Below are 25,955 nucleotides of genomic sequence, written 5' to 3'. Positions count from 1 at the left end.
TGAAATATAATTCTTATACTTAAAAGTTACGAGTTTGATTTTACTCATCTTCTCTAAAATAATTTATATACATGGCCAATTTGACTTATTATGTTTCCTAAAGTTATATTGTTGATCTATAGCCTCTAGGGATGGCAATTTCAATCTGCCACACGGATATCCACCTGAATTTACCCCACATGGATCGGATTTTTTTGGGTGATGGGTCGGGGTGGTCTTTAAAAAAAAAAAAATTAACTCGTGATGGATCAGGTTGAATTCAATTTCTATGTACAAAATCCGCCTAGAACCTCATTCGACGACCCACCATGTGTGTGTGTGTGTGTATATATATATATATATATATATATATATATATATATATATATATATATTTATATATAGTAAAATAAGTACTAGTATGTAGTTATTTATAAAAATTTATATAACTTCGCGTATCTTTTTACATATTTAAATCTAAACTACTAAGTTTATCTTTAAAAATTAACAATTTAATTATTTTAGCATCACTAATGAATTGTTTTTTTTTTTTTTTGAATGCTCGAACTCACAACCTCCCATATGGGAGTTCAACCCGAGTGCCATCTGTGCACAAGATGCTTGGCATAAATTTTATTATTTTATTATGTGTAAGTAATTTAAATATTATTTTTTGAAAAAAAATAATAAGATTATAAGTTGTGGGTACCCATAGTGGGTACTCGCACCCGGTGGGGTAGGGATAGGTTTTGAAAAAGTCCACTTGATGCGGGTTGGAGCCTGGAGGTGGGGTGAGTGGAGAAAATATAAAGTGGGTCGAGTGATTGATGTAGCCCTCCCCGACCCACACTCGACCCATTGCCATCCCTAGCCTGCACTAAATTGATATACCTCTGGTTTAAAATTACGAGTCTCATGTGAGTTTGCTTCATGGATTTTTATTTATGATAGGGTCAAGTCATAATAGAAATGTAATAAAATGTAATATTGGTCAAGAATAAATGTTTGTTACTTATATGAAAAAATGTAATATTTTAAAATCAAAATATAATATTTAGAGGTTGAAAAGTTACTTATGAAAAATAAAATGTAATACTAATCATTGATAAATTGTTTAAGTTTTACTTACGAGAGAAAATGTATCACTTATGAGGGAAAATGTGATACTTTTGATAAAAAAAAAATGTAATACATTTTACTTTAAAATCAAAATGTAATATTATGAGTTTAAAAGTTACTTATGATGGTTCTTCAAAATAATAATAATAATAATAATAATAATAATAAAGTTACTTATGATGAAAATTGGTATACTTACATAGAAAAATGTAATACTTATAAAAAACAGACTCATCTCACAGATGAAGATTTGTGAGATAGTCTCATAAGAAATTTTTCTATAGTTTATTGGTTCGCGAAAAGAAATATACAATGAATTTAAATTTCATGAGAAAAGAAAAATGAAGAATTTATATTCCATTGTTTTTTTTTTTTTTTTTTTGGGTAAAAACAACAAAGTATTTCATTTAAAATAAATTTAAATTTCTTGCCCATGTCCACAAAGACAAAACTCCTTGCCTCTAAGGCCTGGCTCAATGTGATAGTGAAGAGGTAAATCACAGTGATTTAGTGACTGACTGGCTCAATGTGATAGTGAAGAGGTAAATCATGGTGATTTAGTGACTTAGTAGGTGGGGGTGACTAATACTTTGTATCCACAAGGAGTCCATTATATTAGGTGTAACTCGCACAGTGTAATTATATTGTTAGGTCTCGATCATGTGTCCTTGCCCATAACCTAATACTCATGAACCAACTCAGCTGCTCGTGCTAGCAGAAACTTAAATTTCTAATAAGTGTATTGGTACTATAACATAACGGCCAGCTAGCTTTGGGCACATCATGATCTTTGAGGCAGGAAACCGGTTACAGTGACCATACATCGTATAAAGTTGGGTACTCCCGCCACCATTATCTCAATCAAAATTAAACATCATTGTTTAATACTGTCACGATTAACTGATAGTCTTGCTCTTATATACTACTTTAAATGCTAGCTATGTAGTGTATATGACCCCAATCTAATTATATATAGTATCACTAAAAATTGAAACGCTAAGAAAATATTCGCTCACCAACAAAACATTCAAATTCACAATTTCAAAGAATTGTTAATTAAGGAAAAGAATATAAATTATTGCGAACCAAACATGTCCATATATGAAAACATGAATAACAAATCATTCTGCACTTATCCATTTAACACTTTTTGATTTACAAAAATGTGATTAAATAACAAACAAATTGTACATATCCTACATATTATAATATATATATAGTTAGGCTTGTGCAGTGGGGCATGCCCATGTTGTTTATGGTTGTGCTTCGTGTACCCCTTGTCGCAGTTTCAAGGAACAAAGTGGTAGAATATTAGTCCTATAAATATCCATCCCCTCCATCTTCACCATACCTTTTCTTACTCCTACAAAGCACTGACAATCAATCAAAATCTCAGCAGAAACAAAGAAGAGAGAGAGAGAGATCAGAGGAATAGAAAAATGCTTCTTTTCTTGAAATCTAGTTCGAAACGGGTCAAAAATGAGAAGGTGCAGGATATTGATGATGACCTGCAGAATAATAAGGAAGTTGCTACTGCATCATCATCATCTACTAGTACTTCTCTTACGGTTTGGAGAAAATCTCTGGTGTTTAGCTGTAATGGTTTCACGGTGATTGGCTCCGACGGCAGCTTGGTCTTTAGGGTGGATAACTATTCCGGCCACCCCCATCAGATCATCCTCATGGATGGCCATGGAAACCCCATTCTCACCATCTGCCGCCATAAGGTAATTAACCATTATATCCACCCCCCCTCTCTCTCTATATATAGCATATGATATTCCCATTAGTCGGATTAGATCCGGGTTACACCTGAGTTTAACTCTTACTCGAAAAAAGTTTAACCCAACTTATAAATTTCTATAAGAGTCAATCTTTAAACTTTGCAATTCCATTAACAGTTTGTTTATCAATTGTCTTAAGCTAGCTGTTCTCACTTATAGCAACTTTTTGGTTGTGTTTAAATAAGTGACGAGAGAAACCCGCATTCATAATTTGATGTTATGTGCTAGGTAAATCCTACCATATGACCCTAGCTTACAAAATATCGCAAAGACATAAATTAGTTTAAGTTGTCTAGACCCGCTAAAAAAGACTATGACACTAGAGCTCAAGTTGTAACCTTGTAGTTACCAGGTCAATAATCTGATTAATTTGTGACATCAGGAGAAGCTGAGACTGGTAGACAACTGGCTAATATATGAAGGGGACATTGAAGGGCACAGTGCAGCGAAGATATCATCAAAGAAGCCCATTTTTTGTGTGAGGAAGCAGAAGAAAATGTTGCAGGGTAATCTCAAGGTTCTGGCACACGTGTACAGAGGGGGGATATCTGACAGGAGGCTGGTGTACGTGATCGAAGGGTCATACGTGCACCGATCGTGTAAGGTGTTTGACGAGTCGAGAAGGATGGTGGTGGCTGAGATAAAGAAGAAGCAATCCACGGTTAGCCATGGCGGCGTGTGCGTTTCTTTTGGTTTAGAGGTTTTTGTTTTGGTTGTTAGGCAGGGGTTTGATTCTGGGTTTGCCATGGCTATGGTTTTGCTGTTGGATCAGATGTTTTCTTAATTGATTTCATTTTCTCTCTTCTTTCTAGATTGCTTTTCTTGGTTGATTGATTGGTTTTTATTTGACTAATCTATAAAGAGAGGAGACAACCTTGGCTTGTCGGTAAATGGTTAAGAATTAAGAATTCAAACATATCGCAATTACGACTATAGATTAGTACGGAGGATTATTTTATCACTTCAAAACTAATGGCATGGTTACTAATTAAAGAAATAATCACGTACTTTAAAAAGAATGTAATAAATTTTATAAGTTTGAATTTTAAACTTAAGAATTTTCATTGCTCGGTCAAAAATGAATGAAAGAGAAAAATGTGGGATTTAATTTGTCAACCAACAAGTTCCGTAATGGTTGTACATTAGTGTTTACAATAAAATCAAATCTATACATTTTTTTTTGTTATTAGTAGGATTCGAACACTGCACTATGTAACTGTTAGTAAAGAAATTTATAAATTTATTTTGTGGTAATAAGTTTAATGGAATACATTTACTTGCCATTTTAAAGTGGGAAAATGGTTTGCAACTTTGCATCTAACTCCAACAATTCTCATCAGTCTCTGACTTTCTTTCATTTAAATTTGTGCTTTAATGTTTGAAAATTGAGTTTCGAAAATGAATTTAAGAAATTAAATAAATAGTCATTTTTATTTTTACTTCATTAAATAAGGACTGAATTAAATAAGTGTACAAATTACCCATATAAAAAAAAAAAAAATCAAACTTCACAACTTTTTAACAACGTTAACGAGTCTTGTCAATTGTATCAACTACAATGCTACAATTTCTTTCAAAAACATAAAAAATAAAAACAAAAACTTCAATGCTACAATTAATGACAATGCTTTAAGAGCATCCACATCAGTGGATATTATGGAGATAATGTTAGATGAATTATCTCGGGTGGGGATAATAACAAGTGTGGAGTGGAGTTATTGGTTGAAATATTTCTCCTGCAAATTCAAGGAGAATGCAGAAAAAGAAGAAAAAGAAAGAGAAGAAAAAGGAGGCTGCTGTGCGCGTTTCGCGCACAGCAGCCCGCCTACACGGGCGCGTGCAAGGCACGCGCCCGTGGGCGTGTCAGGCGCGCCAAACGGCGCGCCTGACTCTTTTTTTTTTTTTAATTTTTTTTTGTTTTTTAATTTTTGATTTTGATTTTTTTGTTTTTTTTTTTTCCTCCCCTTCCCACATTCTCTCTCCTAATCACTCTTACATTATCCCCCTATTCTTCCCAACCATTGTGGATACTCTAACAGGAATCCGAGAATGACATGGCAACAGCTGTTGTCAGAAAATACCTATGCAGTTTAACAGATTACTAAAATTCATAATCAACATGGTTGGCGTGGTAGTTCAACACTTTGTCTCTTATCAAGCATGAAATTGGGGATTCAATTCCCATTCATGTAAATAGAGCAAATTATTTGCCCAGTCCCCTACCAATATAAATATGGAAAAATACTATATGTACCATATTTTCTACTCCTAACTTTTACTTCCACACCAAAAATCTTGATGTAGACATGTGTATTGGACACACATGAAAAAGTAACTTGGTACTCAACACATCATGGAGTAAAATTTAGGAAGTAAGATTTGAGAGTCCATGTAGTAGAGAAAACGACGCTTTTATTCATGAATTGGTTCATTTTTAGCCACATAAATATCCATTGCACTTTTAATCCCTAATATTATATAATTATCAAACCCTATTAACATATGAAGTTATTTTTGTCATTTAAAATTAATATTCACGGTTAAAAATTGCATTCATATAAAGAGAATGAAATTAACATGGATATATGATTTTAAATGACAAAATAACCTCATAAAAAAGAATTTGCTAACATGCAATTATATAACACCAAGGATTGAAAATGCAACTTAATGGATAATTAAAGTACCAAATCTAATTAAATCAACTAACCAGGGCTAAATTTTCAAAATGTAACAATTCATGATGTTTTCCCTAATAATAATAAAATGGTAACACACAGAAGATGACAGGAAAGAGGGAATATGGGAATACAATTTTATCTCTAGTGCAGGAAATTTCTATTCTGATCTGACACCAGTTAACAAATATTGATACAACAGGCCTGTTCTCCTGAAATCAAGAAAGCTACCAACTCCCCCCTTCACACAACAGAATATACAGAACCCTACCAGTTTTGGTGATCTAAAAGTTAAACTGAACAAATCACTTGTGCAACAACAAACTAGATGTTCATGTACCCTGGTGTGTCTTCACTCCATCTTGCTACTTGAATGGTTCCACTCCCCTGATAAAACCTTCCTCGGTTTTTGTTGACTGCTAGAACCCTTGTCCTTCATCCTTGCAGGTGGGGGCATCATATAAAGTTTATCTACAAAGTTGCTATTGTGACCTTTAGTTTCTGCAGTTGCGTCTTTAAAGAATTTGCTAGGAGATGATCTAACTGATCGCGGAGCTGACCAATGCGGTGGTCCCTTTCTATCAAAGTTTCTAGGAACGATTCCATTTCTCTCTGTGCCCAATGATAGCTTAGGCTTTTTTGAGGGAAGTGTGCCATCAGAAACTCTGATCATATTGTCCGATCCCACAACTTTTGGTGCTGCAAATGGTTTTTCAGATTTCTCATTCAACTTCAGCTTTGGAGCTCTCGAGGACTTCTGAGTAGGTTTCTTTATACATTTCACAGTTCCGTTTGTGTTGTGCTTCACTGATTGAGTTGCAATTTCACAGAGTGTCCGTGCAGCAGTCAAACACCTTGGAGACGGTTCATCTGTTAACATCCAGTGTACTCTGTCAGTAAAAATTAAATAAAATTCGCAAAGCTAACATTTTATGACTACTTGTGATGATCTAAAGCCCCATTTAGTACGCAGAAATTGGAATAGAGAGGAATCACGATTTCATCCTCTGATTCCTTTCCTGCATTTGGCTTGTCCATTGTATACATGATTTAGTTATGGCTTCTAAGGAGGAAGTCATATCCATACCATTGTTTTCCATCCCTACATGGAAGGTATAGTGACTCCCTTTTGAAGAAGGAATCAAAATGTATGTTCTTAAGATCAAAGTTCAATTCAATGATATCAATTACTTTGTTCATTTCCATGGTTTACTTGGTTCCAACATGTTGCAATTCATGCACAGCAAACACAACCTAAAGAATCTTTTATAAGGAAGAACAAATGAAGCTTGTTGGCCGACGCGCAATGCAGCAATGAAATGTAACCTATACAAGAATTAACTACTCAATGAATCAATGGCATACAGCAAGAGATGTGATAGAATGAATGCTCCATTAAACATCTAAGTAACTAAAAACCAATGTTGCTAAGCTATCTTGATTTTTAAAGATTTATAGGAAAGATTTAACTCACGAGGTTTAGCACCTAGAAATATACCTGAAGAAACTTGGGAAGTAGAACAAGCTGCAATTGATGAAAAAACTCTTTTACAGGAAGTGGAGCTATCTGGGATCAGTGGGGCATTTCCTTTATCCGAAGGGCAAGATGTTTGACCTCCAGAAGGAACTAGACTCTGATTTCCACTTTCTGTAGGCCCCATATTTTGACCTCCAGAAGAATGTAGGATCTGGTTTCCACTTTCTGGATGCCCAGACGGTTGACTTCCTGATGGAACTAGACTATGATCATAAGTGAGAGATTGCAAGTCCACCGCAAAACTAGGGCACCCTTCTTGAGTAGAGGTGTTTTTCATCCTTGCCCATTTAGCTTGGCAAGTTGTCCTACTTGTAGCTAGTTTAGCAGCATCAGGCCCAGATTTGTGGTTCCCAGAACACCCATGTGACCAAGGAAAAGGTACCAATCCAGTTCGCTGAGACGCTGGCTTGCCCAAACGAGGATCGGGGGTGTTTCTTGAAGATGTAGGCTTGGTTGCATCGAGAAGCAAAGCATCCAAATCCTTTGATGGAGGAAGTGCAATGCGTTTCAAAATATCCACGGGTTTGTATAGCGGAGGATCATCACTTGTTTCAGCTGTTTTAAGCTCACCACCAGCTTCCTGTAATAGAGAATTTGCAGGTATGATAACTAATGATAGGTAACTTTAACCAAAGAAAATAATGTCAGATACAAACACTTGCACATGATAATTAGAGAATTACCCCAAAAATTAAGAATGTAGTTAAACAAATTGCAGATGAGGGTATTGGGTAATAAATTTGGTGCCAGACTACTGCAACATAGTTGCACAAGCAGCCACGTATCCAATGAAGGTCACACTAAGAATATGAATTATGTTAGCGTGTACTTCTAACATTTCATAGAACTCTAAAATTTAGTTCCACTTCTAACATGTCACACAGCTCTCTAAAATTCCAGTGAAACCATAATACAGAGCAATGAGAATTATAACCTGAATCTTATTGCAACACCAGTTATTTAGGCGGTGAATATTCCAAAAGATGCACAGTACTGTAGCAGGGGTGCCCAAATGGTGGTTGGTAAATTTCTTATTCAGAAGTAACCTAGTGGATCTTATTACACCACCAGTTAAAGAAGCAGTTAACATGCTAAAATATACACAATAGCATAGCTAGTATACAAGCAAGAAGGTTGGATAACTTATCTTGAACAAAGTGGGTCATATAAACCTCTCCCCTGTTTTCAGAAAACTAAAAAAGCATTCTTTCCTGTAACTGCTTCTCATATAAAAGTAAAGATGTCTCAGCTGGGTAGTAAAACTGACCTTATCATTGGAAGATAAATTTGAAGTGCTGGCATCTCCTTTTCTACCATCAGTTTCAATTGCTGAAGAAGACCCAGTATGCTTGGGCTCAGTAATCTTATCATCATCATCTGAGCAACTCCTAGCCTGTACAGGCCTCTGAAGTAGAGAGCAAGCATTTCGAACCACATGCAGAAGACTTTCATTTGAGTTCAAGGTCTTCTTTTCCTTGTCTTTGGTGAAAAGAGGACTCTTATAACTGCCATCAAGGAGTTCATTCAAAGGTATGTCCTCCACAGTTTCAGCAACATCCAAAGCGTCAGATTTCAAACCATAAAGTCCTGAATTACACTTATTATGTGAGATCATATGGTAGATTCACATTAATACAGTCCAATTATGTATTCTTCACCAGAGTTCAAGACAATCTGATCAACACTGTGAATTCATATTTGAAAGACGATACCTAATACAGCTGAGAAATGCAGAATTGGGATGATACATCTTATACTAAGAACCTCATCCCTAAACTTAAGAGCTCAAGCCTATTGGCTATTATTTTTCATTACTAAAATTGGTATAGAAATACACTCCATAGGGCATCATGTTTACCATCAATGCAAAGTTCATGTAAAAATTGTCAAGTTGAACATACTCAATGAGGTAGATCTTTGTTCCACCAATTGAACACACAATAAAAAGGAGCCAATTGCTAAAAACTAGCGTGAAAGAAGATATTGTTGCAGACAAATCTTTAAGCAACGAAATATCCACTTTTCTTCTTTGGGGAACGCAAAATAGAGACCTTCTTCAAAAGGAGAATAACTTATCCATTGTGAATTCTCTTGTAAATATTATTTCTACTTAACTAAACCAGAAGTTATAAACTTCTTCATTTCAAAAGCCTTAAAAAAGAAATTGTTTTTCACCCCATTATGGGAGCTGCCTGTTTTTGAGTGAACCTTTTTCTGATCAAACCTAACCAGGTTCAGCCATCCAAATGAAATCACATTTGTAGATTTTTCTTTTCCTTTATCTATCAGTATGTGTTATTATGACACTAAATATACACATTCTATAAAAGCGACTCATGTAAAAGTTCATGGTCCCCTACTTGGCCTCAAGTTTTATCTTGAACATTACTGTTCTTGAATTTATAACCACAAAAGGAAATGTCAGAGTGCCTCCTCTCAATGAACTAATCAAGTATGATGACCAACAGTCATATATATGTGGGATTCTTACAGACATTTAATTGTTTATTAACTGCTAGCAAACAGAATATGTTAATTGCTGTACCTGACAATAAAATTTTATTTTTGAAACCCCTCTTCCCCAGGGTTCAAAGAAGAAAATAGGAAAGACAAAACTACCACCAGGTCAATGAAGCCCACAAAATATTTTTTTCCAGGCAGAATGGACTAGGGGCCAGAGATGAGGTGGCCATAAGGAATGGGCTGAAGCAAAGCGATTAAGGTTTATGCCATATAGTAAAACACCAGAACCAACATTCACCAGAGAGGGTGTGGAGCAAGAGTAATATTCAAGTTCAGGCTCAATTAAATATTTTAATCATGTACATAACCAAATCAAAGGCAAGATGCTATTCACTGAGAATTATCAAAAGAGATAAAAATATTATCAAATGCACTCGTACCAAGAAAGTTGTGTCCTCCAGCTGCTGAAGAGAAGCTAATCAAGCCATTCTTTAGAGAGAAATTACCCTTAGGGACTTTTCCATTTCGTTTGTCCCCTCGCTTGCCACTTGAGTTGATCCTTTGCTTAGACATCTGAGTTCTCTCTACAACAAATAAGAATGGTGACAAAAATATCATCAGTACTCCAATATGATCACTAATGTTTAGGCTATTGTATGGTACAAGAAAAGTAAGTAACAATACAGAAGAACTACTAAATAGATACAGATATCAAAAGTATTGTTGAGCATAAAATGGGGAAAGTTTTGAAATAAATCAATAAACGGTAACCAATTACAGGTATCCAGAAGCAGATTACAGATCCTATTATTTCTAGTCTAGATCTACAATGGTCAACTAAGTGTAATTTAGTTCTGACGCACTTTTGTCTAATAGAAAATGGAAATCTTTTCTGTGGTATATTCATCATTTTTACAGAAATGAAATAGGTAAAGAGGCAAGACACGGTTTAACTTATATGGTAAAGTATGCCCGTTTAAGACAGTACAAATTCCATCCAAATCTACTTTACAGATAGCCAACATTCACCTCCAAGTAGGACAGAAGAAGTTAACAGAATTGGATAAACAAAAAGACAAAAATACTTCCCCATTTTTAACTAATCCTTTCCGCTCATCAACAAGCGCACTTGTATGCATTCTCATTTCCATTATAGAACAAGGAAAAATACAAAGAGCATCAGCAATAGTAGTTTTTTAGGGTTTTTTTTTTGCTTTGATAGAGGAGAGAGATGGTGAGATGGAGAGAGGGTAGAGGAAAGAGAAGAAAACAAATTTGCATAAATAGATTTTTTTGTGGGGCTCGCGCGGAGAGAGAAAAAGAAAAGAAAAGAAAAAAAAAAAGCAGCTGCCTGGTGCGCGTTGAGTGCACCAGGCGCGCCTAGTTGGCGCGTGCACGGCACGCACCATCTGGGCACATAAATTCCTTCTTCTTTTTTTCCTGACACACTGGTTTTCCTTTTTTTTTTTTTTTTTTTTTTTTTTTTTTTTTTCCTTCTTTGTCTCTCCCTTCCTCCGTGTGGCAAAAAAATTCTGCAAAAACTTTAGCTGATGGTGTTGCTCTAATGCAGTAATGCTCCTTTTGAGAGAGTGGTGGTGATGAAATTGGAGCGGTGGTGGTTAGAATGGTAAATGACCATAAAGGACATTCCCATGACAATATATAAATAATAATTTTTTATATGATATAGCTCTATTTTGATTTAATACTATAATGATTTTAATTTTAATTTTTAATTTTTAATTTATTTTATTCTCATTTTTTTAATTAAAAAAATTCAAAAATAAAAAATAAAACTGTGGTGGAAACCCAAGCGTTCCACCGATTGGGTTCAGCCACATAAGTTTTTTAAAAAATTATTTGTTTTGAGAAATTTCAAAAAAAAAAAAAAAAAAAAAGGAGGGGCGAGGGGTGGGGTGGGGGCAGATGGCTTGTGTTAAAAAAGGGCATAAAGTTACTTTTTCTCCCAAACACCCCAATTGGACCCATTTGGCATTGGAGCATTGCATTTGGGGAGGTTCATCCAAAACACCTCTTACCTGCTCCAAACACTCCCAAAATGTCCTAAGTCAATCCAATTTTAAATACCAAGCCTTTATGTATATTTTATAAGTATTCCCAACTACATCAAGAAGATTAAAAATACTTGCAGAACTCACATTTGATGACTAGGCCTTCTCCAATTTAGCAATTCTAGATGGTAAGCCACTAAACATTATAGCTATCAAAATTTTTCTCCTGATGAACTGTTAAACTTTCCTTTTGTGGCAGCCATTTTCCTTCTTTGACGGTTATTTTGAAAATCTTATTATCACAATGGTAATGTCAAATGCCATTCTTTAGTGAAAAGTAATATCTTCTTAGCTTAAAAGTAATTGAGAGACTGAAGAAAAATATTCATAAAATATATACTTAAGAGCTTGGTAAAGGTTCACATCACAGTATTGCTGAACATCAAGGACCAGAATATTAGATATGCTAAATGAACTCCAAACCTAAATAACTATTTTCGCAAAAATATCTGAAAACACTAAAATCTCCTTAATTTAAATTTAAAGGGGAAAACTTCTGACTTCCAAAAAAACAAAACAAAAAAACAAAAAACAAAACAAAACAAAACAAAAGATTATTGCCAAACTCAATCTTTGATAACAGTAAAACCAAAGTGAAGTCTAGTGGGTATGTAGCTAACTGGATCCAAACGGTCTTATGACATCTGTTAGATGAATAAGGGGGTTGTTAGAGTTATTCTCTATGCATTTTATTTATGTGACAAAGTGTATACCAAAAAAGTAATCTGTATTCTCTGTATATTGCTATTCATGTACAGAAGGAAATAGACTATTTATACAAACTAGGGAAGGCTTGAAACCACCCATTTCAAATTCAAACCCCAAAGGTTGAGAGTAATTCTCTCAACCAAATCTACCTCTTCTAACAATTTAATTATTGAATTCTGTGGCCGGTAGTCTTTTAGCCTATGTATAAATAGGGCTTCTTCTTGTACAACAATATACGGACACATACATTGTATAGTGATCACAGGTGATCATCCAAGGGGAATCGAGGCGCTCAAATCTTTTCTTAAAGAGAAGTTCCATAAGGATTGGGAGTATTGAAGTACTTCCTTGGGATTGAGGTTGTACGTTCTAAAAGAGGCATATTTCTTTCACAACGGAAATATGTGCTGGATTTACTTGAAGAATTTGGACTCTTGAGGTCGAAGCCTTGTGAAACTCCTATGGACCATAGTGTTAAGCTTGTAGCTGGTGAGGGGGAAGCCTCTTGAAGATCCAGAGCGATATAGGCGACTAGTAGGAAGGTTAAATTATCTTACTATCACTCGTCCGGATATTGCCTTCCGGTAAGTGTGGTGAGTCAGTTCATGGCATCCTCTACAAAATCTCATTGGGAAGCTGCAGTTCGAGTTGTAAAGTATCTGAAGGGTGCTCTTGGGGAAGGAATTTTGTATGCCAATCATGGGCATGTGAGTGTTGAGGCCTTCTCTGACGCTGATTGGGCTGGGTCACCAAGTGACAGGAGGTCAACAACTGGATATTGTGCGTTCCTTGGTGGCACTCTAGTGTCGTGAAAAAGTAAGAAGCAGGGTATTGTGTCCCGCTCTAGTGCAGAATCTGAGTATAGAGCAATGGCCCATGCGGCCTATGAGGTGACGTGGTTGTGTAATGTTCTTGAGGAGATCAGTGTAGAGGTGAATAAACCAGTTCCTTTGTGGTGTGACAATAAAGCTGCGATACACATTAGGAATAATCATGTGTTTCATGAGCGCACTAAACATATTGAAGTAGATTGTCACTTTGTGCGCGACAAGATTCAACAAGGGCTACTTTCTACTGTTCATGTTCGAACTAGTGATCAGCTGGCAGATCTGCTTACAAAAGGTCTTAGTAGAGCCAGGGTTGAGTGTATTTCTAACAAGCTCGGCACGATTGACATCTATGCTCCAGCTTGAGGGGGAGTGTTAGATGAATAAGGGGGTTGTTAGAGTTATTCTCTATGCCTTTTATTTAATTTTAAATTCTGTGGCTGTTAGTATGTATAAATAGGGCTTCTTCTTGTACAGCAATATATGAACACATACACTATTCTTCTATTTCAACACTTAACAACATCCAATAAAAATTCCACCAGAGGTACAGGCCTCTATAATAGCATTCATAGGGGGACTATTACTAATGGGTTAAACAAGAAAACATCTTATATTTATTTACGTATAGATTACTAAATATGCACTAAGATGGTATTTACAAATACCAAAAACAGAAATATCATAATGATGTGAGACAGGAAATCAGTGCAGATGATCAAGGAAAATCAGGAGATTGATTTATTTTAGAATATTTTTGGCTGATTGTTATTTGAATTCGATTTATTTGCTTTACAAATGACTAATAGTTTTGGTAAGGATTCATCTTTCTATTTTATATTTTAGAGTCTGTGCAATCCTCCTATATAAAGGGGATATATGTGCTAATAAAGTTACAGAATTAAGTCAAAATTAAGGAGAAGAAAAACTCCCAAAATTTTTCAAATTATTTTCCGTTCTTCCTCACCCTTTTCAGTCTCACAAATAGGTAAACCACCGTCCACTTCTGATGACAAAAAACAAGCGATGGAGACTGTTGGAAGCATTGTGTGGTTTGCCTATTTTAAGGGACTGAAAGGGTGAAGGAAGAACAAGGAAATAATATGGAATTTGGGAGTTTTCCTTCTCCTTAATTTTGACTTAATTCTGCTGTAATTTCATTAACATAGAAAACCCCTTTGTATAGGAGGATTACATAGACTCAATAAAACATAAAAAGGAAAGAAGAATCATCAAGGTTCCTTACCAAAATTATTAGACATTTGTAAAGCTAAATAAATCAAATTCAAATAGCAATCAATCAAAGATATTTTAGAATAAATCATTCTCCTGATTTTCCTTTGATCATTTGCACTAATTTCCTGTCTCACATCATATAACCACATAACCATTATGCAACTCCAAAATTTCCGTTACGCATAACCACTGGATGGTAACTCAGATTTGGTTCTGATTCTCTGCTGGCCTCCATGTATATGTGTTTATATAAGGGAGAATATGAAGTCTCATAATATTATGTCCCTTTAATGTCAGATTGTGGTTAAGAAATTTCCTGCATCACACTGTTTTTCTTGTCCAACCCATCCAGAAGCATATGGAAATGTTTACTCTTATAAAATGTATTACCTCCATTATTGCAACTTGCCAGATTTGATGAAAGCTCTATAGAAACACTTCTTGCATCATCTTCACCAGTTTTACTTATAGAACCATCCACTTGTAACATCCTCAAAACCTTAGAACTACCAGCAGTATTCCTTCCCATTTTCCGAGGTTTAAGCATTAATCTAGCCTCGACCCCAGCTGTCCTTGCAAGATTAGCATCTGTGCTACCGAAGTTGTGACCTTCAAAAGCTTCCTTGCCCCTGAGGCTTGACTGTTGACCAGCATTCCTATTAAGTTCGTTCTCTGTAACATTGCTCCAAGAAGCAATTGCAGAAGAATTAACAGCACAACTCTCATCTGTCATGATCACACATTCATGAAGAATATAAGCTTCAAAATATGGAACAAACAGACTACATATTTTTTGCAAATATAAAATCAAATGTCAATCAAAATAAAAAGAAGTTGATCCATGACCAGAAAACTATTCAAGCACAGTGCAGTATGGGAAATTCCAAGTCAATTGAACCTGGGTCTTATCAGGTAAGCTAAAAAGAACAACAGATCTACCCCCAACAAAAAAAAAAAAAAAAAAAAAAAAAAAAAAAAATCAGAAACAAGTTCACTTATCTTTTCTATAGAGTACATTATTTGAATTAATATATCCATCTCCAAGTACTGTAATAATCAAATACTATAAAGCTCATAGGAGCAGGCTGAACCCGTTTGCTTATCATCAAAGAATTTCATCCAGACAGAAAGGTTCAAGAGTAAAAGACATCATTTAGTAGAATTCAGCACCTTAACCTAAGATTAATGGCCTTTAACCCATATCTGCTAGTTCAGTAAAATAAATTTTACAGCTACAATAACGCCATAGTAAGAAAAGCTAACAACAACAAAAACCTCCATAAATACTTAGAAGTAAACTAGATAACCGAATCTGAATAACTGTTTCAAATTTCAACGAAGTGAGCAAAAGCCTCGACCTTCTCAAACAACAAACCCAAATTGAAAGAATAGCTTGTAAAAACAGACAAATTGAATCTGAAATACCACCTTTCCGGCTGGCCATGGAGGTCCACTTATCAAAGGGGCGCTTAATTCCAGCAGAAGAAACACCATCCAATTTCTGAACCTCAGCTTCCTCCGCCGAGGCCCCAGCTCGAACACCGCCGCTGAAACTTTCTGATCCCATAAGCTCGCTCAAACTCCTAGACAAACCAAACCCCTTCCTCCGCTCCCATCACCGCACCGACAGCCACCGAAGGAACCCTCACCACCAACTAGCCTTAAACGGAAACCCCATTCATATATTCCAAATACACAAACAAATTACCTAACAAAAAATTGAAGCCTCAGCTGTGTTGAGCTGGATTTGGTGAAAAATGTAAGAAATAATTGGGATTTTGAGCAGGAATTGAGGATGTTTTTAGCAGGTTGCGGCTGGAAAGGAGTAACGGACGGCTAGGGCACGAGAATGGGGAGTCTGAATGAGAGATATTTATACTTTTCGGGAAAATGACGAGAGTTGATTGAGGTCACTCGCCAAAGAGGCATATTCCGGTGCGGTCGTCGGCAGACTCATCCGGTGCCTCTCGCTTTGCCACGTCCTAATTCTTGGCCGACGTGGCATTATCCGTTTAAAATTTTATCTGGCTATATTTGCATGCGGAACAGCACAGTCAGTACCGCTGCGACCCACCAATAAGCACTTTCCACGTCTAATTTGTTTACCCAATTTCGCCCCTGACACTACGGAGTCAACGCTCAGACACAACTACCAGCAAGCATGCCTTAAAATATTCCAAATTTTAAACGCACGAGGATTTTAATTTTTTAGACATTTAAATAAAATTAAAATATTTCAATTATATATTTGGAACACCAGACCAGGCCAAAGTTGCCTACTTGCCTGCATAACTTTTGTTAAAGATTGAGAATCCATTGGTTGAGAATTTTGCATAAGGAAAATAGCATTTTTGGTCCCTCAATTGTTTATAATATTTTTACTATTAAAAAATTTAATCTCTGTCAATTGATTTGAACAAACATAATCCTTTAATTGTGAATAATATGCCACATTTGGTCCCTCATGTTATATAATTAGAATTATTTTTAATAATTTATTTCTTTCAACTATTTAATTTTCTTCTCCTTTTTAACATACGCTTTTGCAACAACCCTAACTCTTTCCTTTGCTCTCAAACAACCTCTATGTACAAGAAATTTAAAAACTCAAAGGTAGAAGTTCGTTGTTTAATTTACAATGACTAGTAGAAGGTTATCTGGGTTAATCGAAACGCCAAAATGTAAGTATTTATTGAAATTCAATGTTTTGAGCATAGTTTTAGTATAACTTTTACAAGAGAAATTTACTAAAATATGAAATTCGAAGAGGTATTTGAAATTCAATGTTTTGAACGTTTTAGCATAACTAGTATTTCCGCACATGTGTTACACGGAATGGATTTATTGTAATATATTAAGAATATTTGGATCCATATATAATTATTTAAATTAGAACATCAAATACTCTATATTATATAATGCAATTGAAAATGTGGTTTGGATCATTTGTGTGTTTTGATGTTATCATGGCTTGAATTTGAGCAAATAATTTCTCAAATTAATAGCTAATGTGTAGATGTATGCATGTGTTGCTGTAATTTTGAAGATTTTATTTAGGCAAAAGTGTCAAATCGCACCACGAACCAATTGCGATTCTTCATCCCGCACCCTGCACTTTCATTACTGCCTATTCGATGCACAAACCGTCTATTTTTTTCCAATTAGTCATTTTTACAGGTTGAATGCAAGTTATAGGTAATGCGTTGCTGATGTGGAAGTGTTATGCTATTGACGTGTTTTATTTTGTATAGGTGGCAGCCGATTTAGCAGTTCTCTAAATTTAACCCAAATTGAAACCTAAATCCCTAACCCTAATCTGAAATCTACGACGCAAGCAGAGTTGTGAAACCATTCAATCTTCCGTTCTACTACACAAACCAAAAATCTCTAAGCCTGACGACACGTAGACGACTTCCCATACATCGCAACTACCATTGGACGACGAAGGAAAAGTTTCTGGAATTCGAAGCCAATATTTGCGAAGGAAGAAAGGCAATATTTGCGAAGGAAGACTAAGGTAATTCGAAGTAGCTGTATATGTAGAACAATGTACACTGTTATAATGTTATCTTATGCGAATATGCTCTGAATATGCTTTGAATTTGCTTTGATTGGGGTTTAATATGCTTTGAATGCGGTGTGGTCCATGTTGTTGTTGGCTTTGCTTTAATTCATTATTATTTTTGATGTAGTGGGGTCCATGAATATTGCATTTTTGTATGTATATGCTTTGATAAAGTGTGGTGTTGCATTTGTTTACTCCTTTTCGATAAAGTGGCAGGACAGTGTTGGCAGCTGCATTACTTTACTCTTATTTATCACAGTTGAAAGGCATTTGTTAAAAGCTTTTGTCTGTTTAAAGTGTGGCAATGCTTTTATGTTAAATGTGCATTGCATTTGTGTTGTCAGAATGAATGAAACTATGGAATTAATTATACATCATGGTGGGAATTTCGTGCAAAAGCCTAGGTTGAAATATTTGAATGGGGAGACAGAGGTAGTGAGGGTGGACCCTGATGTTATATGCTATCCACACTTAGTCAAGTATATAACAAACCAAAGATATGGGAAAATAACATCTCTGACCTATAAGTTTACCAAGGAACCCTTTACAGCTTTAAAACTATTAAATAATGATGCTAGTAGTCTACACTTAGCTAAGATTGCTATTGAAAATAAAAGGGTTGAGATATATGTGGAGCATGGGGTTGATGAGCCTGGAGTAGTTGGTTTATGTTTACCTGAGACTGGAGTTCAACTTGAGGCAGAGTTAGGAGCTGAGGAAGGGGGGGCTGCATATGAAGTTGAGGGTGAATTAGGAGCTGAGGAAGGGGGGGGGGGGGCTGCATATGAAGTTGAGGGTCAATTAGGAGCTGAGGAAGGGGGGGCTACAGTTGAGGCAGAGTTATGGGGTGGGGCTGCATCTGAAGGTGAGGAAAGGGGAGCTGAATCTGAGGCAGAGTTAGGGGGTGGGGCTGCATCTGAAGGTGAGGATGTAAGTGTGGGTGAAGACTATGGATTTGGCAGTGACTATGATACTAATAGTGGCAGTGAACATGACTCAGAGGTCAGTGAGCAGACTACAAGGGTGAAGAGAAAGAGAAAAGTTAAACTAGATCCTGACCCTATACCACAGTATATTCCAACACCTATAAATCCCTTAGAAGCAGAGGGAGATTCTGTGTACTATGATTCCCAAGATCCACCAACAGTTGAGGCAGATTTGGAGAATCAGGAAGGTGTTGAAGTTCAATCAAAGTACAATGACAACTACCCTAAGTACAACCCAAAATCTGATCCTCCATTTCTGGAATTATGTATGTACTTTGATGATAATGTCCAATTCAAGCTTGCTATGATAAGTTATGCAGTTCACACCAAGAGAGATTTATTTTGGAAAAAAAAAATCAGCTAAGGTATGTGAGGGTTGAGTGTCTTGGAAAGGGTTGTGCATTTCATGTAAGTGCAGGGTGGGAAGAAAGAACCAAGTGTTTTCAAGTTAAATCAATTATGGTGGACCATAAATGCAACAACCAATTCACATTAGGGATAGTTAATCAAAAGTGGTTAGAGTGGAAGTTTGAAGAAAAAGCGAGGCAAAATCCAACAATTGGATACTCTGAGTTAAGCAGAGACATTAAGTCTGAGATGAACATTAATGTGAGTGTCAGTATGTGTAGAAGGGCAGTGAATGGGATTCTGAAAAAGTTGGATATTGGTTATGAGAGTCAATTCAAAAAGCTTAAGGACTACGCTCAAAAGTGTTTGAATTCCAATCCAGGCAGTACAGTGAAGATTCAAACAACCATGTCATACAAGAAGTATTCCCTGGGGTTGAGCATAGAAACTGTGCTAGGCATGTGCATGCCAATTGGAGTAAGAAGCACAAAGGGAAGGTCCTAAAAGCTCATTTTTGGCATATTGCAAAGACTCCAACTGAAGCACTACTAGCTGAGAAGTTAAAAGATCTAGAGAAAGTAGATGTTGGGGCACTTCATGACCTGAAGAGGTACCCAATGCAGAACTGGTGCAAAGCTTACTTCAAGGAAGAAGTGAAATGTGACATGGTTGACAACAATCTAAGTGAGGCATACAATAGGACATTATTGGCAGCAAGGTCAAAGAAAATTATTCCAATGCTTGAAGATATTAGAGTTGCAGTGATGAAGAGGATTGCTAAGAAGAAAGCTATTGCAGAGAGATGGAGTGGGAATTTTGGCACAAATGTCCTCAAGAAGTTGAATGAAAATATACTTGGCAGTGTAGATTGGGAAGTCATCTTCAATGGAGTTGATGGATATGAGGTCAAAAGGGGTAGATTTCAATTCAAGATAAACTTGGAGTTGAGGACATGTTCTTGTAGGCTTTGGCAATTGACTGGGGTGCCATGTCCTCATTCAATTTGTGCCATATTTCACAGGGGCCATCAACCGGATCAGTACATCCATGAATGGTACACCAAGGAAGTCTACTTGAAGACCTATGGGCATGTAATACAGCCTATAAATGGAGAGCAATTCTGGCCAAGAACAGAAGGAGATGAGATACAAGCTCCAGTTCCTAGGAAGATGACTGGCAGGCCCAAAAAAAAAAAAAAGGTTGAAGATGATGAAAAGAACAAGGACAAAAACAAATTAAGTTCAGAGGTTAGAAAGTTGTCAAGGAAAGGAAGGATCATGACCTGTCAACTATGCAAGGGTAAAGGCCACAACAAAAGATTCTGTCCTAGTTTGTCAAGCCAACAACAAGAAGCAACTGCTGCTGGTACCTCTATGGCTTCTAGTGCTGAAAGAGGAAGAGGAAGAGGAAGGGCTTCTAGTGCTGAAAGAGGAAGAGGAAGGGCTTCTAGTGCTGAAAGAGGAAGAGGAAGGCCTACTAGTGCTCAAAGAGGAAGAGGGAGGGCTGCTCAAACTGATGGTGTTGGACTGTTATCTTGCAATCTCAGGTAATTACATTAAAGTAACTGTGTTTGTAGGGTTTATCTAATGTTGAGCATAGAAACTGTATTCCATTATGATATTAATATTTTGTTTATATTTGTAGATTGCACAAATCAGTGAAGAGTTGCAGCTTTGGTCAAACTGTATTTTGGCAACAATTGAAAGGGTTTATCTTTTGTTTTGGTGGAAGTGTATTTTGGCAGTTTAATTAACAATGAATGGCAGTTTAGGCTGATTTGGTGAATGTATGTTGGCTACTCTTTAAACAGATTTGGTGAATGTATTTTGGCTACTATTTAAGAAGATTTGGTGAATGTATTTTGGCTACTTTTTAGGCATTTTGACTACTGACAATGTCCATTTGGTATATTATGGTGAATGTATTTTGGCTACTAATTTTAGCCATTTTAAAGACTTGCTTTTGTGTATTTTAGCTCCTTTGAAAATTTATGTTTGTGAATTGCATTTGTATTTTGGTGAGTTTACTAGACAGTGAATGGAAACATTGTTGTTTGGCAGTTTACTTACTCAGTTTTGGCAGTACACAAATTTCTCCATACTTAGCCAAATTCAAGCAATTAACTTAGCCATACTTAGCCATTTTTGGCAGTAAACAAATGTACCCATACATAGACAAATTTAAACAATTAAGGCTTCACTGGAAACTGCTGGCAAATTTTCATTACAACAACCACAATTACAACCACAATTCTCACTACAATCTTGCTACACCAATACTTTTTAACTTAACATTCTTGCTACAAGAACAACAATTACAACTAAGAGAAGTATCCTTAACAATTCGTTTTCTTTTTTCAGAGCACTATATTCTTTTACAATTAGTTCTCTCAACCCTTCTAGTTCACCCTTCATAGACACCACCAGCTTCTTTAGTTGTTCATGGTCACCTTCGCCCCTCCTTGCACTATCGTCCTTCCAACGGAAGAAGCCACAGCCATTTCCATCCTATACAAACAATACAATTTTAATAAATCCAAAGCTAAAAATTTTAAGCCAAACAAATTAAATTATAATTAACTTAAATCCAAAGCAAATTGAATCCAAAACCCTAACAATTGCTGGAATCATTATTATAGCATATAGAATCATTATTAACAAAAAAAAAAACCAAAAAACCAGAGCAGGAATTGCTTATCCTACGAAGAAACCAAAAAAAAACCCTAAACCCAAAATTCATTCAAAATTGGCTCAACAACTACGTACCTTCCACCTTTGACACCCGAAGAATTGCTTTCCCGACTCTCTACTCGTGCAAATAGGAGCTTTCAATCCACACGTACAATAAACACTGGGTTCGTACTCCATGTTAACTCTCACTCGCGATGAATTGGAGGAAGATGACATCTTCGTCGGACACCTCTAGTTCGTCGAAGGAGATCGCTGTGGTTGATTAAGCTGTCAAAAAACACTGCCCAGTGGTTGTGCGAAAGGGAGAAGACGAGAATGAGGCATAAATTCAACAACTTCGCCTAAAATGCTAAACATAGCCTCCACGTCGGATTAAGACCTGCTCCATGTCATCAAGTTTACAGGGAAACCTGTAAAAATGACTAATTGGAAAAAAATAGACGGTTTGTGCATCGAATAGGCAGTAATGAAAGTGCAGGGTGCGGGATGAAGAATCGCAATTGGTTCGTGGTGCGATTTGACACTTTTGCCTTTTATTTATCATTGTTTAGTATTTTTTTTTATAAATTAGGCAAATGTGCTCGTTCTCTAGCAACTCAGTTATATGAATGAATTGCTATCTTAATTCATTTATATGGAAGATATATATTTTTTTAGTCTAGATATATAACAATTTTGTCATTTAAAAAAAAATATAATATCAACGATTGATGATGTATAATATTATTATTGAAATATTTCCATTCAATTTTTAATTTACCTTTACTATTGTTTAAAATATGCATTTACTATTTATGATGTAGAAAATTATTATTAAAATATTTCCGTCCAATTTTAGTTTCCGTTCCATTTTTAATTAAAATGTAATGATATAACCATTTTTTTTTCATATTAGTCAATTATGGATATTTTTTATTTGCAGTCAACTATTAATATTCATTTCTTTTTATATTTTCAGTCAATTAGTAATATCATATTCATTTTCAGCCAATTATTTTTTTTATTATTTTCAGTCAATTAGTTCATTAGCCAATTAGAATATCAGATGCAGTGATATTTTTACCCAATTTTGTTCCACTTTTAATTGATAATGTAGAATATTATTATTGAAATATTTCTGTTCCATTTTTATGTGTCGCCGCATTTTTAATTTACCTTCACTATTGTTTAAAATATGCATTTACTATTGATGATGTAAAATATTATTATTGAAATATTTTCGTTCCATTTTTAATTTTCATTCCACTGTTTAAAATTGTGACAGATTTATGACATAATTGTGATTTGATATATTATGCTATGTAATATTATTGTGAAAAATTAAAATGCAATGATGTGACCATTTCCTTTTACATTTTAGTCAATTATCGATCATTTTTTTCAATCAAGTATTAATATTCATTTCCTTTTTCAATTAACCTAATTTATGTTCATTTTTCCATTTTTAATTTTCAGTCAATTATTAATATTCATTTATTTTTCCAATTTACCTAATTTCATTCCGTTTTTAATTGATGATGTAGAATATTATTGTGGAATATTTATTTTTCATTCATTTTTTAATTTACATTTACTATTTACTATTGTTTGGGCGGGAAATCAAATAAATATGATTTTGTTTTTAATTATAGTATAGATTGCTATTCATTTTTCTTTCATAATTTTTTTCTAATATTTTATTTGCTGGTTACTAATTTTTTTGTAGGGAAAGCTGTGTTATATTTCCAGTGCAATATTAATATATTCATTTCCTTTTTTCTTCATAAAAAGAATTAATATTGATTTCCATTCCTTTTTCCTTCATAATTTTATTCTAATATTTCATTTGGTGGTTACTAATTTTTTGAGTTAATGCCATTTTTGGTCCTAGACTTATTAGAGCATTGACACTTTTCATCCTCCATAATAAAAATTGTCAATTTGTAGCCACGCTTATTGGTCGTTGGACACTTTTAGTCATCCGTTACGAGTGCCGTTAGTTGACCGTGAAATTGAAGGGTATTGCTGTATTTTGATGTCTTCTTCTCCAAATCTTGACAATCTCCAACCAAAGCTTCCATTCTTATCCATCCCGTTCAATCTCGCCCAGTACGCTAACGATTTCATTCAGGGCAGCACGGAGATCCACAACATCGAATGGTGGAGCTTCACCTCCTCATTCCCGGGGTCGCCGCCGCTGCCAATCACCAGCCTGATGAACCCCACGACGAACTCCGTAACATCGCCGCCGTCGGAGAATGGCGAACAAGGTCTCCAAAGACTCGAAGAACCCTGTTCGAAGTAAATATTTAGCTAATTCGAAGTGTTTCATACCAAATTCGAAGCAATTGTTATCTGATTTGAAGACCCACACCAATCAACCGAGTCCCACTTAAGCATTTTATCGAACACCTTTTTCCCATACTCACCCCACCGCTATAGCAACAGTATATATGAACCAGAGTGTTCAAAACATTTCTATCATCACCGAACCCCAACTTCACCACTAACCCATGCACCGTTTCGCCTAGCCTCAAGTCTCCAATGCCAGCACATGCCTTAAGAACAAAAGGGTAGGTAAACTTATTAGGCAAAACGCCACAATGAAACCAGAGGTGATTGGTTCAATTGTGCCCAGATCTCCCTTCTTTGGGTTCACAGTAGTGCCGTAGACGGTGCTGATGGCCGCTGCTGCTCGTGGACGAGGGAGAGAAAGAGAGAACGAAGACCAGAGCTATTGGATCTTTTTCTGATCTGTTTCTGGTAATCACAATCTGCCCATGCCCATCGTCGAGTCGCTGCTCGCCGGAATAACATCATCATCAATCTCGCCGGTCAAGCTTATTCACTTCCGCTACTCCCGCCTTCCACAGCACGCCAACCACCTGTTACTCTTCACTGCTTCAACTGGATCTCCTTACTGCTACCGCTGTTCATAGTTGCAGCTGCCACCGACTACCACCGCCAGAGAAGACCTCCACGTCCAGTACTACCACCGCCTACACCGCTACAGCTGCCATCTTCGAACGCCTTGAAACTTGTTCTTCTTGTCGACAACCTCTTAATGAAGGAATGAAAGGATTAGAAGAATAATTAGAAAGCCGCAAACGCAAAAATGGAAAAAAAAATAGAAGAAGAAGTCATAAAAAGACAGAATTGCCCTTCATTTTCACGGTCAACAGACGATTAAAGTGACGGAGGATTAAAAATGTCCAACGATCAATATGTGTGGCTACAAATTGGCAATTTTTATTATGGAGGACGAAAACTGTCCAACGCCTAATAAGTCTAGGACCAAAAATGGCATTAACTCCTAATTTTTTCGTAGGGAAAGCTATGTTATATTTCCAGTGAAATATTATTATATTGATTTCGTTTTTTCTAATATTTCATTTGCTTTTAAATATATTCATTTCCTTTTTTCTCGTCATAAAAAAGTAGTATTGATTTGCATTCGTTTTTCCTTCAAATTTTCTTACTAATATTTCATTTGGTGGTTACTAATTTTTTCGTATGAAAAGCGGTGCTATATTTTTAGTGAAATAGTAATATATTCATTTCGTTTTTCCTAATATTTTATTTCTTTTCGAATATATTCATTTCCTTTTTCCTTCGTAAAAAGAATTAATATTGATTTACATTCTTTTTTCCTTCATAATTTTTTTCCTAATGTTTCATTTGGTGGTTACTAATTTTTTCGTAGGAAAAACTGTGTTATATTTCCACTAATATATTAATATATTCATTTTTTGTTTTATCTAATATTTAATTTCTTTTTGAATATATTCATTTATTTTTTCCTTCATAAAAAGAATTAATATTGATTTCTATTCCTTTTTCATAAACTGTGATTATATTTCCAGTAAAATATTAATATATTAATTTCGTTTTCCCTTCATAAATAATTAATACAATTATAATAATATAATTGCCGATTATATTTTAAGTGAAATATGGATATATTCATTTCTTTTTTTCATTCAT

At 35.5% G+C, this 25,955-nt stretch overlaps 2 protein-coding genes and 1 long non-coding RNA gene across 3 annotated transcripts; 1 reads left to right on the top strand and 2 right to left on the bottom strand.

The window, feature by feature from the left end:
- The first annotated feature begins 2,378 nt into the window (after positions 1-2,378).
- LOC109147883 (protein LURP-one-related 17) lies at positions 2,379-3,703 on the top strand. Its single transcript, XM_019295538.1, has 2 exons — positions 2,379-2,825; positions 3,265-3,703. The coding sequence occupies exons 1-2, from the start codon at positions 2,538-2,540 to the stop codon at positions 3,664-3,666; spliced, it is 690 nt and encodes a 229-aa protein (XP_019151083.1). The 5' UTR covers positions 2,379-2,537; the 3' UTR covers positions 3,667-3,703.
- Positions 3,704-4,831: 1,128 nt separating this feature from the next.
- LOC109148201 lies at positions 4,832-24,881 on the bottom strand. The gene is made up of 3 exons (XR_002048769.1): positions 24,871-24,881; positions 18,645-18,650; positions 4,832-4,914 (listed from the first exon to the last, which is right to left on the bottom strand). It is a non-coding gene; the product is annotated as an uncharacterized LOC109148201 (long non-coding RNA).
- LOC109148200 lies at positions 5,608-16,270 on the bottom strand. The gene is made up of 6 exons (XM_019296056.1): positions 15,832-16,270; positions 14,794-15,129; positions 10,001-10,144; positions 8,365-8,684; positions 7,059-7,677; positions 5,608-6,430 (listed from the first exon to the last, which is right to left on the bottom strand). Exons 1-6 carry the CDS (start codon positions 15,968-15,970, stop codon positions 5,913-5,915), a joined length of 2,076 nt encoding a protein of 691 aa, XP_019151601.1. The 5' UTR covers positions 15,971-16,270; the 3' UTR covers positions 5,608-5,912.
- Positions 24,882-25,955: the final 1,074 nt, after the last annotated feature.

Source organism: Ipomoea nil, unplaced genomic scaffold, assembly GCF_001879475.1.
Source record: "Ipomoea nil cultivar Tokyo-kokei standard unplaced genomic scaffold, Asagao_1.1 scaffold2036, whole genome shotgun sequence".
Taxonomy (NCBI): Eukaryota; Viridiplantae; Streptophyta; class Magnoliopsida; order Solanales; family Convolvulaceae; genus Ipomoea; species Ipomoea nil.
This window is presented reverse-complemented; position numbering and strand designations above follow the sequence as displayed.